Source organism: Prosopis cineraria, unplaced genomic scaffold (assembly GCF_029017545.1).
Source record: "Prosopis cineraria cultivar Desert tree isolate PC_DT_omini unplaced genomic scaffold, ASM2901754v1 PC15, whole genome shotgun sequence".
NCBI lineage: Eukaryota > Viridiplantae > Streptophyta > Magnoliopsida > Fabales > Fabaceae > Prosopis > Prosopis cineraria.
The window spans coordinates 2,561,272-2,578,101 of NW_026555346.1; the positions used below are offsets into that span (position 1 = coordinate 2,561,272).

The 16,830-nt window shown below is 31.0% G+C and overlaps 2 protein-coding genes across 2 annotated transcripts; one reads left to right on the plus strand and one right to left on the minus strand.

The window, feature by feature from the left end:
* The first annotated feature begins 4,335 nt into the window (after nucleotides 1-4,335).
* LOC129294674 (uncharacterized) lies at nucleotides 4,336-7,057 on the plus strand. The gene is made up of 2 exons (XM_054933131.1): nucleotides 4,336-5,389; nucleotides 6,796-7,057. Exons 1-2 carry the CDS (start codon nucleotides 4,620-4,622, stop codon nucleotides 6,860-6,862), a joined length of 837 nt encoding a protein of 278 aa, XP_054789106.1. The 5' UTR covers nucleotides 4,336-4,619; the 3' UTR covers nucleotides 6,863-7,057.
* A 4,994-nt stretch (nucleotides 7,058-12,051) lies between these two features.
* On the minus strand, nucleotides 12,052-13,528 carry LOC129294169 (2-oxoglutarate-dependent dioxygenase 19-like). The gene is made up of 4 exons (XM_054932348.1): nucleotides 13,247-13,528; nucleotides 12,909-13,138; nucleotides 12,457-12,787; nucleotides 12,052-12,356 (listed from the first exon to the last, which is right to left on the minus strand). Exons 1-4 carry the CDS (start codon nucleotides 13,484-13,486, stop codon nucleotides 12,102-12,104), a joined length of 1,056 nt encoding a protein of 351 aa, XP_054788323.1. The 5' UTR covers nucleotides 13,487-13,528; the 3' UTR covers nucleotides 12,052-12,101.
* Between the last annotated feature and the right edge of the window lie 3,302 nt (nucleotides 13,529-16,830).

Sequence of the window (16,830 nt, forward strand, 5' to 3'; positions counted from 1 at the left end):
GGAATAGGAAGGAAGAAGAGGAAGCTAGAAACTTGTCTCTGATGACCTCTAAGCCTAAAAATGACTCAAAGCCACAGAAAAGTTGGGCCCTAATAGAGCAAGCTTAATGTTCTTCACCTCCCTCTTTTCTTCTCGCATTTTTTGATCTGGTTTTTAAACCTATAATTATTTTAAAAGTGTTTGTTCGCGCACAGTTATGGTAATACAAAACATGTCTAAGTGGTCAAATTCAATTAAAACATGCGTGCCCTTTGTTTATGTCCACAAGCGGAGAACCCTTGTTTAGTTTATCATCTGCATGTAGAGGATAGTAGAATGGGCAGTTCTTCCTTAAGCCCAATTCTACTGGGTTTAACTCAATTCGATACCTATATTGAACCCCCAAACAACACTCTCACATACTCTTAGACCTAATTAAATCCTCAATTAAGTACCCCATCACCCAATTAATCTCAAACCACCTCAATTAAGTGTTATTCTATCATCAAATCCTCAATTATTCATATTTCCCTTCATAAATTTCCTAATTTAAAATTTAAAATGTTACACAATCCACTATGCACCAAGTGGAGGTATACCATGTGGCGTTGATCAAGTTATGATCTCTTATCACATCCACTGTATATCACAATAACTACCCTAATACTCCATATAAATGCATTGCATCCGCAAGATTTTTAAAACATCCAAGCATGTTTGAAAAGAGCAACACATATTAAAGATTTCATGACACTGCCATGCTAAAGAATCAAAATAATATGCATACATTTTAGATAAATACCCAAGCACATTGGGAAGGTTTAAACATATATTCCAATTCAAATACGCAGTTAAACAAGCCCTCAGTAGGCACAGTGATTTCCAGTACAATTCATTTGTACAAATATATAATAACAAAAAATCAACAACTTCCTAGTATAATAAAGATATAAAGTTGCACATGAAAACTGCCAACTCAAATGTTACTCTACAAAATTAATAATAATAAATATACTTTATAAATAAATGTCAATAATTCATTTTATCTATAAAAATTAACCCTAATGGTTCCCAATGTTTTCCATTTAAACTCTAAACTATTTTATCCTTTAACTCAAATGAATTTTCATAAATTTTTGTCCCATTTTTAATCGCTATAAATTTAATAATAACTTCTTATACTCAAATTTACTTAAAGGATTCAAAATCCACCTCTAAAGTTTTTTTCCCTAATTTTTTGATTTCATATATCTAACTTTAATCATTATATCGGGCTTATTTGTAAATAAATTTAGCATCTGGAGAAATTTTCTGGCCTATTAAATTATGAACACTATTCATTTATCGCAAGGCTTTCAGAATATTAAATTATACTTCAGAACCTTCAAATTCAATTATTTTAACAAAACTAGTCTATATAAACCCTAAATCTAACATACTTGATTTTTTTATTTTTTTTTTAACAATCCAATATTGAGTCGGGAACATAAAAAATTTATAACCTATCTAGTTCTATATTTATTTCCCTTATCGGAACCCAAAAATATCAAAAAAGAAAAAATAAGTGGGAAACTAAATTACTTACCTTATTTTTAAAAATATCAAATAAATAAGTTAAAATTTCAAAATCCAACAGGACCTAAACGAAGCTCTCGTGTCATTTCTATAGGTCACACCCGATCAGTCTCTTTTCACACGCAGTCTCGACGCCAAGGAATGAAATTTGCGCTCACAAGACACCCCATGAATGAATCCTATATTTGTTTTTTATATATATAATTATACATTATAGTAACTATTCATTATAAATATATTTCTTTTGAAGATACTAAATTATACATTTTGCTCAAATTAAATTTTTTAATATTTAAATAATATATTAAATTATTGCAAAGAATAAAGAAACCAGCACCACGACCCAACATCAAAAGGAAAGAGATTTTTTAAAACAAAAAAGAAAAAAGTAACAATGCAGGCTCCCGAAAAACAAAGGAACAAATCTGGCTTTCCAAGGGCGAGCAACAAGTGTAGGTCCCCGCATTTATAATGAAATACGAGATGCAGACAAAGTCCGTTGGAGGTATTTGTCAGAAGTAAAATTGTGCAACGCGTGGCCAATATAATTCTCTTCATCTGACGCAAGAAATTATTATAAGGACGACGCTGACTTTGCGCCTGGGAGGTTAAGCGTTCTGGCCGCATATGACTTTTCCAATTTTTTTTTAAAGTAAATGCTATCCATCAATCATTTAATAAAATTATATTAATTCAATTAAATAAAATAAAATATATTATTATTTTTATAATAAAATATTTATTTAATTTATTTATATTTTTTCTCTTTATTATTATTAATTTTAAAATTAATTCACATTTAATATTATTTAAATATTATATTTTTATTAAATCTAATTGTAAATAACTCGATGTACCAAATTCATTTAAAATTTCTGAACTTTGAAGGTAATAAATAAAACACGTTTGTAGTGCCAACCATATTTCCAAATAACAGTTTGTTTTTTGTTTTTTTTTTTAAGTTAGCAAACGTCGAAACATTTGCAGGCAGGATGCCAACAAGGTTCTTGGCTTTGATATTTTTTTCTCCCCACTCTCAAGTAAAAAGACAACAGTTTGATTTCCATGATTTGTCAGTCAAGACGTGTTTAATATTTTCTCCTTCCATTAAAGAGTCTGGTTGTGACGGTCACGTTACTCCCTTAGCTTCTAGAAAGCAAGCAAGAAAATTGCAAGAGAAAACAAAACCTGCAACTCATCTCCCCACCCATCGATCTCAACTATTTGGGCGTAATAGTGATCGAGCACCCCGTATAATTAACCACAAAACCAGAAGGCTAGAAGCATATAACAATCGTGTGTTTTTAAATAAAAATGACAATGAATGGTGTTGAGTAGGACAGAATCAATGTGATTTGATGGATATTGCTGAGGTGGAATATGAGAGCACCGTTTCAAACGCAGAGTCTCAACGCTGCCATTTATCTTTCGCTTTCTTCAAGAGCAATGGGAGCCCACTCAATTAATTGACGCCATTAATTAATCAGTGTCTTCTAACTTCCGTTTGGCTCTTCCTCTCCCTCTTCCCCGTTTCCAACTTTCCATTCTGCTTTTCAGATGCGTAAAGGAGTCGCTCACACCCACGTTTACGCTCCTTGATTGGCAAAAAAATATACTCTAGATTATAGAAATATAGAGAGAGACAGCTTTTATCAAGTCTGCTCTGTTTCACTATTTTTTATGCTGCATAATCCGGCCGTCTGCCCCAAAATGTTCACGAGATTTTATTTATTAATTTTACTTACAACTTATAAACTTCAACAAAACTCATTGAAAATTATTTTTACATCTGGTAATTTTGAGAAGTAAACAAGTTGTACATTTAACTCGTTTTAATTAATTTCTGTAGCCTCGTGAAACTAAGTAAAAGGATTGAGGGGGAGCATTGTTCATTTATTTAAGAATGTAAAACTTGAAGCTGACTTTAAGATCCATTAAGAAGCATCCAAGTGGTGATTTTTTTGAAAGCAAAAGACCCTTAAACTAGTCGTTTATTTGGTTTGTTTTTTTACAGGAAACGGGCCGTTTGATTTTTATTTGAAGGATAAGGTTTGTTATGGATTGGAGCACAAGTGGGCGGCAAGAGACTGATTTTTACACATACCAACCAGATTCCAGAAGTCCAGAGCTTCATATTTGTACTATCTTCCAAGTCTTTAGACTTCCTTTTCTGATTTAGCATATTGCGTGAGGTGCAACTTCATATAGGCTTTAGGCATATTGCGTGGGATGTACTGGTTGCTTGGTGGGACATCAAATATTATAAGTTATGATGAATGAAATGATAGTGAGTGGAAGGCAAGACCATAATAATTATGGCTTTACGATCCACTTCTTGGTGCAGCACCTGATGTGGGGTTTTAATGCTCTCTTGCAATCATTCCTCTCGCCCCTCTCCATCATCTGAACCTTTTTATTCTTATATATAGGCATAGTAATTTTTAATCAAATATATTAGTACCCCATCCATTCAAATAAAAAAAAAATTAGATTACACTCTCAATAAGTTAATTAATTGTATTTAAATTGATACAATCTCTACATGCTTGCTTCTGTTTAATATGGTGCTTCTCTTAAATGCTTCCAAGGGTTTAGAGTGATTTATTTATTAAGAATATTATTAGAAAAAAAATTATTAGGTATACACTGAAAAACAAGGAAAAACTTCTTATATTTTTAAACAGCATATGCAAGCAAGTGTAAACATTTAAATAAGATTTTCCAATGGGCCACGTTTGGAGGGTGAGGGTGGAAAATATTTTAAACACTGAAAACGTACAGAATGAGTTGAAGGAGCGGGAGGGGGGAAAAAATTGCAGGGCTAACAGCCCCCGTCCAGAATTCCTTGACTTTTAGGAGCCTAATACCCTCTATCTCAACCATTTATCTTATTAAAATCTTAGTTACCAATAAATTAACAGCATCGATCACTTTTAAGGCTTACGTCGATCGGTGAAGGCATTCATATTATCACCCTCCTCTTCTGGTTTAGAAGCACGCAAACACTCTTTATATTTATATTCTTTATCTGCCCCGAAATTCCCGGGACCAAAACAGAAAGAGCCATGCTTGATCCGGCAACACATCAACCCGCAAATTCTGTTCATTTACCGAATAGAATTGGAAGTAGTATCCATGGCTATAGCAGATGGGAAGACAGAAGGACCTCCGGTTTCTGGGCTCCAAAACAGGTGGATGACGACGACGCTACTGGTGTTTGTTCGCCGCCTTTATGGAAGACAAGCCCGACCAGAAGTCCACAACATGACAAAAATCACCATCAAAGTCTGTCCCCTTCGTCAAGAACGCGAGCCATCGCCAGAGGCCAGAGGGAGCTCATGGAAATGGTTCGGAATATGCCCGAGTCAACCTACGAGCTCACACTGAAAGATCTGGTGGAGAAGCCCACGGTTGAAGAAGATGAAGAAAACGAGAAAGAAGAGGGGAATTTATTGAAAAAGAATGCATATAAGAGGGAAGGTAGCGGTAGTAGCAGTAGTAGAAGGGTCGATCAGAGGCCGCAGGAGATGAGAAGTGGAAATGTTCAGAGTGGAGGGTTATATTTGAAGATGATGATGTTCCCCCCATCTCTGGGATCGAGGAAGAAGAAGAAGAAGACGAAGAAGAGCGAGTCATCGGGAAATGATGGTTCAAAGGCGTCCCTGAGACCATCAATGTCCGAAGAATCTTTGAAAGGTGTTGTTGACAAGGAGTGGTGGAAGAAGAGCCCTTCAGGGTCGTCTGGGAATAGTGAGAGCGTTGCGACCAGCATCAATAGCGGAAGCGCTAAAAGCTCTGGTAGCAGCAGCGGCAGCTGCAGCAGAAGCAGCAGCAGGTACATTCAAAACTCATTGAAATTTTCTCGACAGCTTTGGGGGGTTTTTTTTTTTTTGGACCAAAGCTTTGGTTTACTTATAATGGAAATTTATTTTCAAGAAACATTCACTGGCCCAGAGCTTTCTTTTAACTCAAGCAATCGAATGGTCTGATTTTAGCTACGGAAAATCGTGTTCCTGTTTTGGCTAGTTTAATGATGCAGTTAACGAGGTTTTGAAGTTCAGATAGTTAGTAATTGCAGGGGTGGGCTTTGGAAACCAAATTAATGAGTGATGAATAGGATGGAAAATGTGCGTATGGATTGTGAAATTCACGAAAGATTGCAGATCGAAGTGTTGGCAGGAAATGGTTTGGGGTGGGTTTAGATTGATTAATTGAAGTATGAGTTGTATTTGTTTTGAGGGATGAGTGGGAGTCCAATGTCAATTGTGATTTGTGAGAAATAGCTGGTAGACAAAAGAAAAGGTTGTTTAGTAGTAGGTGGATAAACACTTGTATGATTTCTCAAGGGACATTAACGGTTAATCCTAAATAGAGGTGTTTATAAGCTCACTTTAATTTAGTTCTGACCAAAAATCAAATCGAGCTAAATTATTTGATTTACTCATAATTAAAAACCTGATCAATTTTTATGGAGTTTAATTTAATTTTTTATTTGATTCGATTTGATTAAGATCTGGATTAAGTTTAAATATGCTTATTTAATTTTTTTTTCATCTTCATAATGATGCCATGTCTTAAAATTAAATTTAATTCTTTTTGACTCTTTTTTTCATAAATAGAAGTATAAAATATAATAAAATTTTAATGTAATAATGATAATTAATCATAAAAATTGATATAAGATTTTAAGATTAAAATTATTTAATATTATGCATTTCCATTCAAGTCCTTTGAAAATGTTTATCTATGTATCTATTTTTTAACAAATAATGAAAAATTTATTATACAAAATTCAAAACAAAATATTTTTTATAGATAAATTGAATACTAAGGCTTTTAAGTTGTAAATAATTAAATGATAATTATAACATGATTATTATAATTATTTAATATTCTACACTTTTATTCAAGTCCTTTTAAAATGCTTATCTATTGCTATAAAAAATTTAAAATAAAATGCTTCTTGTAGATAAATGATTTTATATTTTATAAATAAATAACTAGTATTTTTTAATCAAATTTGGCTCAACTTAATTCAATTTTTTATACTCAAAATCAAATTTGAACCAAATTAATTAATTCTCATATCATAAAAATTGAAGCAGATTTAATTATTGTTCGGTTTGAATCAGTTTTTTAATTTAAATTGATTTTAAACACACTTAACTCCGGACATGAAAGTTATAGGGAAGTGATTAATTAACAATGTTTAGTGATGACAATTGAGGATTAATAATGCAGGAAAGAGAGGGGCGGGGGCAGTTGCTGGTTTCTGATTGGTAAACCCAAAAGGCTCTCGCGGGAATAAGGGAAGTACCCCAGCCGTGGTGTCGTTCAGATCAAACAGGGCCTGCAAATTGTGATTCAATTTTTCCAATTCACCTCAACAAGGAGTGTCTTCATTCCTTTCTTTTGACATGTATAAATGCTATCCCCTCAATATGATGCTCCTAATTCCAAACTGCGGCTTTTTAGTGCGTCAATTGGATTCTAATTTTGGAAATGAGGTGCGTTTCTTCTTTGACTTGAAACAAATCGACGATGATCGGTCACTTTCCAATTTTTGAAATAAATTGTCAGTTAGTAATAGTTGAATAAGTTGTCTGGTTTTAAGATTAAATCAGCTTCATGTTTATTTATTCCTCCAGTTATAGATTTGATATTGTGCATTAAATGTCCATCATCATTACCAAAACTTAACCAGACTAATTAATAACTCCGTTTCCTTAGAGAATAGAATAAAAGCGTCTACTACCCATCTCTCTCTCTCTCGCGCGCGCGCGCGCGCGTTTTTTTTTATGCAACACACACACACAAATAGGTTTATGCATCTCAATTCTCATAGGAACAATTTAGAAGACAGTGCGCTTGCTCTTTTACCTTTTTTTTTTTTTGGTGCCTTTTTTGGGTTACTAATTTTTCGTTATGCAATTTTCCAACGTAAGCTGTGAAAACCCTGCTGGTCAAAAAAAAATTCTGAAAAGCCTGATCTGTTAAGATCAGGCCTTGATGATCAACGTATACTACGTTTCATTTTGTTTTGGTTGAGGTAGGCAAATTGTTGGGCCTAGCCTAACCGGAATTAAAAGGCCTGCAAAAAGCCCAGGAATCAGAATCCTCGTCAGCCAAGTTTTATAACAAATGACCAAAACTTCATCCAAAAACCAAAAATGACAACAATAGATCACCACAAAAGGGGAGAAGAAGATCAGTAATTCATGGTTCTGATCCTCCCTCCCAAACGGTGATCCATGAATCAAATGGGGTAAATTTTCACGTAAAATGGATGTGCCATGTTATTTGCAATTTATTTAATTGAAATACCCTAAGTCATCTAAATAAAATTTAATTAATTTTATTCTTAATAAAAATGTATATTTAATTTCTGACCTTTTCTCTTAATATTATCATTAATGTTAGAATCAATTTATATTTAATATTTTATAAATATCATGTTTTTATTGAATAAATTATAAATGACATGGTATACCCGATATATTTAAGAATTTCTTACCAAATGATTCTTTGATTATCTTATTAAGTTATAAATAGCATCTTATGCTTAAAAACTGATTTCATTTATCTTGTCCATCAAACACGAATAATATACTAGTGTGACTGGATTCTTTTCATTAAAAACCATTGCTTTTTACGGCACCTTCTTTAGAATCGAAATGCTCTCTTTATTCGCTGTCACAATTCAAAACGTGCCATGCTTTTTCAAACCCGTATAATTTCAATTTTCAGTATCGAAAATGTACTACACTGCGATGGTTTTAACACAAGAGATGGAGTACTCTTGCGAATTCTCCACCCAATGCGTGCGTGTGCATATATATATTAGTCATTTTCTAGAATAATCTCATATATTAGTCAATTTATACAAGATTAATGGCGATTTTTGCTCTCGAGCTTTTCGAGCCAGATCTGCAGGAGTGTTTTGAACTCAATTTTAGGTAATTTTCTTCTTGAATGTTTAAAAATTCATTCATTATTGCCCTATCATTAACACGCTTGTTAACTAAATTTTTGTGACAATAAAAGTACACGTTCGATTCACGTTAACTACTCAATTAAAAATTATTTTTATTCTTAAAATATTTACCTAGAGACATCTAATATTCTAAACTCAATTATAAGTCATTTTTCTTCTTAAATATTAAAAAGCCTAACCATGCATATCATGTCGTTAACGCCACAAACGAATGTTAATTTAAATTAGTGAGCCTCACACTTGTATACGTGGCATCCAAGTGAATGCCTATTCATAAATTTAGGAAGAAAAAAAAGTCCTCTCTTAGATCACATTAGAAGTTAGATTATAAAAATTCATCTATGTATACACTTGGCAACTTGACTCGATTTTATTTTTAAATAAAAGTCTCCTTATGTATACTTGATAGCTTGACTCATATTTTTTATAAAAAATAACCCATGCCTACTTGACAAGTGTCTACCCTCACTCTCGATAACTGAGGCTTACAGTTGTTACAAGAGAGGGCAAGTGCTTGATCAAATTTAAGTTAAATTTTGGGATGTAATGCGAAGAAGGCAAGACATCAAGAGCAACTTAACAAACAAAAAAGAGTCAAGATACCAAATGTACACATGAAAAAAAGTTAATTTAATTTCTAATTGTGACATGAGAGAGGAATTTTAAAAAAATTTACTGGATGCCACACATACATACGCATGGGATCCATTAACTTAAACCAATGTTCGTCTATGACACACGAATGATGGGACATGTTTGGTTAGATTTAAGAGGAAAAATGACCCAAAATCAAGTTCATAACATTAGGTGTTCTCAAGCGAATACTTGGAGACTAAAAGTGGCATTAAACAGATAAATTTTTAAACGTTTAGTGAAAAAATGACCCAAAATTGAAATTAGGTTATATGCACACCCAGCATGAATGGTTTGAGGGTAATAATGATACTTAATTCTTTCATATAAAAAAGGTGAAGTAGTAATCAGTATTAAAAAAAATCACCCTCATTTATATTGAAACGTTTATCCCACAAGTTTATTTTTTATCAATTTGGCATCTTAAATTTATCTCAAATATCAATTTGATCTTTATTATTTTTTAGACATGAAGATTAGTAAAAATGAGTGTAATTATTTATGAAGAAAAAACAAACTCATGAATTTTAAAAAATAAAAGAACAAACCCAACGTATTGGATTAGATTAATAAAAGATAAATTGATTTGAGGATCAATTTATTCTTATTTAACTTTACATATATATATATGCATGTCAAGTCATCAAAATAATTCACACATTAAATTAATTTAAGAACAATAAATTTATTTTTAAAACATAAGAGACGACATGTTTAAAAATTAAACTTGAAAGACCAGGCTGATATTTAAGATAAATTTAAATATGTAAAATTTTTATCATCACAGTTACAAATCTTACACGACTCAAAATTCCCGTGCTCTTGTCTTTTGGAGTCTAGATACTCTAGAGAAAATGAGGCAGCAGGATTCTTAATAGAAAAGGTTAATTTTAAAAGGGAATGAGGGGTTAGGACAGCGCCTAGCTGCATATACAGGAAATTAGGGTATTAGAAGTCTCACATGCCTCCAACCATGTTTTTTGGTTCAGAACAAGTATTAAATCTCGAAAAAATGATTAGAAAAAAAGAATAATATGTAAGAAAGCTCTTCTAGTATTTCAAAGAATTAAATGTTGTAGGTAGTCATCAAATTCAATCAAATTCCTGCCATAGATGACTAAACAAGTACTTTCTCCATTTGAATATTTTCTAAAAACTTATTTTATTTTTAAATAGAAGAGATGTCATGATATTTTTAAATAATTAAATAATTTTACTTTTTTCTTAAAAAAGTAAAAAGATATTAATTGTTTGCTTTATCAACCATCACCATGATATTAATTGTGATATTATGAGGGATAAAATTAAAAAATTATAATTTAATGTAATTTCAATTGAATAACAATTTTGTATTGACACATAAGATTTAATTAAAAACTTTTTATATATAAGAATAAAAAGAGGATGTCGATGGTGACCAAAACAAACTCGCTCTAGGCGTCCTCAATTGATGTGTTATTGTCAGGTCCGAATCCTCAACATGACATGTCTCTGCGTGGCCCCTCTTTTTATTTTTTCCCTTTTCCTCATCTCATTTACACCCTTGTATTAGATAAGGAATGCTATGCTAATCCGAACTCTCATTGGATGGGTCTCACGTGTATTTTAGAAATACCTTTGTCATATTCATTTTAGGTGATTACATATTTCAGGATTCAAATTTAAAATTACAAGATAAATTGATTCAATTCTCTCAACCAATTTAACCAAATGTACTCAATAAAATAAAAAATAATTTTAAATTGTTAAAATTTAACACATGCTCAATTTATAATTGTAATAAACTAAATAAATAAAATTTTTCAATTATAGTATGCAACTGTGAATTATGCAAGTCAAATTTTAATAGTTTAAATTTATTTTTTATATGATAATTATTTTATTAGAACACTTAACTTTGTTGATAAAAATAATTAAATCTAAACCATTTATTTTATTATTTAAAGGTGGAGGAGATGAGACAAACAAAAGAAAAGTAGAAAGAAGATCAGCAGGGGATCTGCTTCCCTTATTGTCTCCGTGGATAAGGACCATAGATGAAGCCATTTACTTATTAATGATTCAAAGTTAAAACAACCGGAAAAAGTTGTTTATATTTTTAACATATAAGATAATTTAATAAAAATAAAATTTTATTAATGATATTTTTTAATATTATCCTTCTTATTATATTCTCTCTTTTTAATATTCTTTTATTGAGTATTTTTGTTTTGAAAAAAGAAAGCTATAAAGTATATTCAGTAAACTTTATTAATATATATAATTTTATTTAAAAGTATTCTATAATTTAAGGGAGAGAAATATCTTATATTCTATATACATTTGTCCCCTCAAGGGGTTTCATATAACAAATAATATAATTAAACCCAAGTGCCACGTCACAATATCATTATGCTATGCTCTGCTTGCATTTATTTTCAATCAATAGCTTAATCAGAAACTACGCATGGGAATTCTGATTAAGGGAAATAACTAACTTTGTTTCATGATTTGATTCCCCAAATTTTTTTTAGTCAGGCTTGTTTAATTTTACTTTGTTTTTGAAGGACAAGAATGCTTGGACATGCAGAATTTTGATTTGATTCTAATGTATCTTATGTGAATACATCCATGTTATATGAGACCATTGCACTAGCATCTATATATATATATATATAAACGTGTGAGAATATTATAGTTGATTTAATCACCAGAAAATTTGAGCTGACAGTATCAGTTTAACCAGAAAACGAACATTATATATTATAGGTCCAAATTCAGGACAACACAGAACAGTTCACTTCCTCCTTCATATGTTTTGCAAAGCATAAGCTAGACGCATGCATATGAAGGTCAGTGGCTCAGTACCAACTGATTTATTTATCACTGTCTACGTGCGCAATAGAACATTGATTAATTAAGCAACAGACAAGGACATATATTAAGCGTCCAGGAGCCTGATTTTATCAAGTGATGATTGCACGTCAATCTCATCGTGGCCCTTAGCTTCCAGGGATTGCTTGTAGGTCATCCCAACATATGCCCGTGGGTGATCTTCATCCACGAACTCCGGAGCCGGTGCTACAAATTTGTCCAACGATGGCCCATGCAGTGTCGCCACCGTGAACCTCTGCACCTTATTGTTGCCAACAATAACTCTATGCACGTGACTCTTGTACTTCCCATTGGTCAAGATCTGTACATGTGCGTGATTAATGAGTTGAGTTAATTAGTACCAGTCATCAAAAAATATAAATCCTTTGAAGGGAATTAATCAGCACAGCTAGTTAATGTACCTCAAGGTGGTCTCCGAGCTGGATGAGAATGGCATGATATGGAATATATGCATTAAGCCATTTCCCATTGTGGGACAGTATTTGGAGACCTCCATCCACATCTTGCATGAGGGTTATGATGAAGCCAGGATCAGTGTGATCACCGATGCCAACATGACCCTTAGATGCGTGATTTGGCGGATAAAGGTTCAAGGCGGATACGTCAAATCCCGACTCCAAGTTAAATGCTTTCTCAATGTAATTCTCTTCAAACCCCAACGCCTTGGACATTGCTCTTGCCAATCCCTCCACTATATTCCTCATCTCCTTGTGGTATTCACCCAGAACCTCACTTCCATCCGCCAACAGAATAATTAATCCCATTTTTCCAAATAGACATGTCCAGTTAGAATACGATATGATTGAGGATGTGAGAGATAACTTGATTAAATAAATATCAGCTGTATATGTACCTGAATCCAAACGGATGGGAAGGAAAATGACACTGAGGATGCGTCATCACCTTTAGATATTCCCTGTTGTCTCCATGAGAGTTTGATGAGCTTATGTCCCCTCTGATTCGCTCCCTTGGATCCTTTTTCCTGTACAATTTCCTCTCGTCTGAATTCATTGGATCAAAGAACTCGGATATTCCTTTGAAAAGATTGTCCGGCACTCTGTCCGGAATGCCATGATTAACCAGCTGCAAGCATGCGTACGAACAGTCAAATTTATAATTATGACTTGTCAATTAAGTTGACTTAATTGTACGGGGAAATTTAAAAATAACACAGCTGATTTAGGCTCGGACATAGAAGAAACCAAAGTTGCAGCACGCTTGGCCCAGACGTTCCAGGACCAGGGATTGTTGAAGAGGGTCATCAGAGAGAAGCAGAGAATAATCAACAGTAGGTATCTCATCGTCAAAAGCAGAATAAGAATCCGTTACACCATTGTCAATGGAAGAGTGATTTGAATTCGATTGAACTGATAATGGAGTAGATTTAGGGTTGCAGAAGTATTGTGATGATAAGGAGACCATATTAGCCATGGCAACAAAAGGAAGCAGGAAAGCGCGCGAGATCTAGATCTATTTATGCTTAGATGATTGAAGAGCTTTGCATGCAAAATAGGTTGCTGCCAATCCCCCTATAAATAAGCATTCAGGAAACACCCAAATTAGCAAATGCCTTGCAGTATAGTGATATGTTCACTCTGCTATCAACAAGAGATCTCAGCAGTGGCTGAGCTACGTGTGTATGAGGGAACACAGGCAGGAAATTATGCGTTTGGGTACAAGTTTTTACATTTTTCCTCATTTTTTTCATATCTTACACCCCTTACTTGGACAAAATTACATGGCAGGTGCAAGTTTCATATTTTGCACTCTTTATTTTGTTATTTTAAACTCTAACCCCATTGAGCCTTAAATACCAATAAGTTAATTGTTCAAAGATTTTAAAACATAAAAATATTGCAGAAAAAATATTAAATATTAAATTGTCCGATTTTTTAAAAAAACTAATATTTAAATAATTTTCCATCCTAGAGCAGGGTTTCGGCCTTATTATTAATCGCAATTTTGATCTCGCGTGTGATTTTAAGTGATTAATTAGTGACCGAGGCTTTAATTCAAAGAAAAAACAAAAGAAAGAAACACCCAAAATTACCGTCAAGTACGTGTCATTGAATCGTCAGAGTGCGTCACTGATCGTCTGTACTCACGTAGCTCAGATATATCCACCCCTAAAATGCAAAGAACGTGATCCATGGGATTGGGAACAGTAGCGGAGAGCGGAGACCAAAAAACGTTCAAAAGGAATAAGACAAAAAATGGTGTTGGTGTGGCATTGCAATGAGGCATTGTCGGCGTTACAATGCAAAGTACTAATAACAGGTTGTCCCATCATGTCGGACAGGAAGGCTGGTAAAAAAAAAGTGTTCAATTTTTAATAAGAATGAGGAACAACAATTTTTTTAATAAGACTACTGCCTATCATATTTTTATGATTAATACCCACATTTTTCTCATGATCCTATTTACAATTTTAAAAGAAAAGGTTTTTTTTCTGAATTTATAAGGTATATTAATGACTTTTTAATGAAAGTTTATTTTTTTATTCCTATTAAATGTTAGTAAAAATTTTTTTTATTAAAATATGTATATTTAATAAAAAAATTGAAAGCTTATCAAGTTTTTATATAAAATTAATGAATTTTAAAGTTTTTATAAATTTTGATGAAATATATTAAAAATAATTTATAAATAGGATAGAAAGAAGCATGTAATTTTATTTTATCATTTTTTTGAATTCATTTTATAATTTTTTTCTTATATTATTTAATTATGTGCAATTTATTTTTTATTAAAAACTATAAAATTCTCTGTGCGATGCACGGTTTTAGAGAGAAATTCTTTTTTTTTTAATTTATCTTTGGATGTTATGTGAGTTTGTATCTTTAAGAGAATGTCTGCCTTAATAAATAGTAAAACTTTGCGAGTCATGCTCTCCCTCTCTTTTCTTTTTGGCCTGAGTCATACTCTTGTCTTGTTTAGAAACTACATTCATCTTTTAGAAGTTTTGTTTTTATTTTTCAATAATTTTTTATATGGATATTAAATTATGGATTTTTACGTTACCTCATCCAAGAAATTCTAATGACTGGTGTTTTAAATCAAATTTGCATGAGTATATAATATTTTGTTGAATAAACTAATGGGTATTATAACAATTTTTACCATCAAGATAGTTGTCAATGATAAATGTGAATATAAATATTGTTTTAGATACAAATTTTTTTGTTAGTAAATGAATTAATATTACAATAACAAATGGAAAGATAATTGCGATTTAAACACTGTGCAAGAACAACAAAGGAATTTTACTGTAGAAAGAACAGTGAAAAAAGCGCTCTTATCATCGAACAGTGATGCAATGATCAACATAAATTAAAAACAATCAATTTTCAAAAAGGAAATTCACACCAGGCGTTGGTGGGAGCAAAAAGTAAGGGAATCAAAGATTGTCGAGGTAACAGTAAAACAACGCACTTTATAAAAGGAAAGATTTTTGGTCCTTTTTTTATGGACTTGAATTTTCTTCCCAACGGAAGGGAGAAGAGAAAAAATTAATATAAATTTAAATTATTAAATTAAATTTAATAATTTAAATTTAATAATTTTAAAAAATATAAATTTAATTTAAATGATTTAGATTTGTAGTAAAGAGACAGTAAAAAAAATAAATGAAAAAAACTCACCCTCTTTTTTACATTTGATGTAGTTTTGCCATTGATCAAATGTGCTTTTTGTGAGAAGATTTTTAAAATCACATTCAATATATTCATTAATACTTATGAGCACTGTCGTCATCACTCTTATGGGTCTAAATCTGAACCCTTGATTCTTGCTCAAATAATCTTTACCATTTATTTAAAATTATTTTTTAAATATTTTTATATTATATTTGTCAAAATAAAAATATAAAAATTATATTACAATATTAAAGATGTACCATCTAGAGTATATTTAAATGATCAATTAGTTAAAATTAAAAAAATTAATATTAAATTAAAAATTTCAAATTATACCTACATCATCCAATTTATATTTGAATAGTCAACTTGTAAAAATTATTAATAATAATATTAAATTATGTCATTTAAATTAAATTTATACTTGCTAGATTAATGATAAATAAGTTTGTCAAAGATTTCTATTTTTTTACATATAGTTTATTTTAATAAATATAAAATAAAAGTAAAAAGTTTAAATTTAAATTATCCAAATTTTACTATGGGTGATGAATACCACAATAATCCCTTCAATTTTTATTATAAAATAATTTTAATATTTTCACGCATATTAAAAAATTTAATTTTTATATCGTAAAAAAATAAAATGTACTTTTATTTTTACATCAACTTTTAAATAATAATACAATTACATTAAATACCTTCACGATAATTAATAAGGGGTAAAATTTAAAAAATAATTTAGTTATTACAATGTATCTTATATTTTGGATAAAAAATTACTTATAAAATATGTCTTATAAATAAGACCGGAAGGGAGTATTTATCCTCTAATAAGCATAAAAACAGTCCATATTTAATATTATAATTTTTAATTTTATATATTTTATTTTAATAAATACTTCCTTCATCTCAAAATATAAGTTACCTTCAAACAAAATATTATATATCAATAAACCTTATTAAATATATTTAATAATTTTACCTTTTCTAAATAAAAATATAAATTTTTAAAAATATACATAATTTAATATTTAAAGAAATAAATAAAAAATAATTATAAAAAATAATATTAAAATTGATACATTTAATAAAATATTAATTTATTTAAAGTTTTTTAATTACAAAGATTATTTGAAA

Bases quoted from the DNA above. Each gene is read 5' to 3' on its own strand.
- LOC129294674 (XM_054933131.1), top strand. From the start codon at position 4,620: ATGCTTGATCCGGCAACACATCAACCCGCAAATTCTGTTCATTTACCG. The intron at 5,390-6,795 runs GTACATTCAAAA...TTAATAATGCAG, and splicing joins TGCAGCAGAAGCAGCAGCAG to GAAAGAGAGGGGCGGGGGCA.
- LOC129294169 (XM_054932348.1), bottom strand. From the start codon at position 13,486: ATGGCTAATATGGTCTCCTTATCATCACAATACTTCTGCAACCCTAAA. The intron at 13,139-13,246 runs GTCCGAGCCTAA...GCATGCTTGCAG, and splicing joins GCAACTTTGGTTTCTTCTAT to CTGGTTAATCATGGCATTCC. The intron at 12,357-12,456 runs GTACATTAACTA...GCACATGTACAG, and splicing joins AGCTCGGAGACCACCTTGAG to ATCTTGACCAATGGGAAGTA.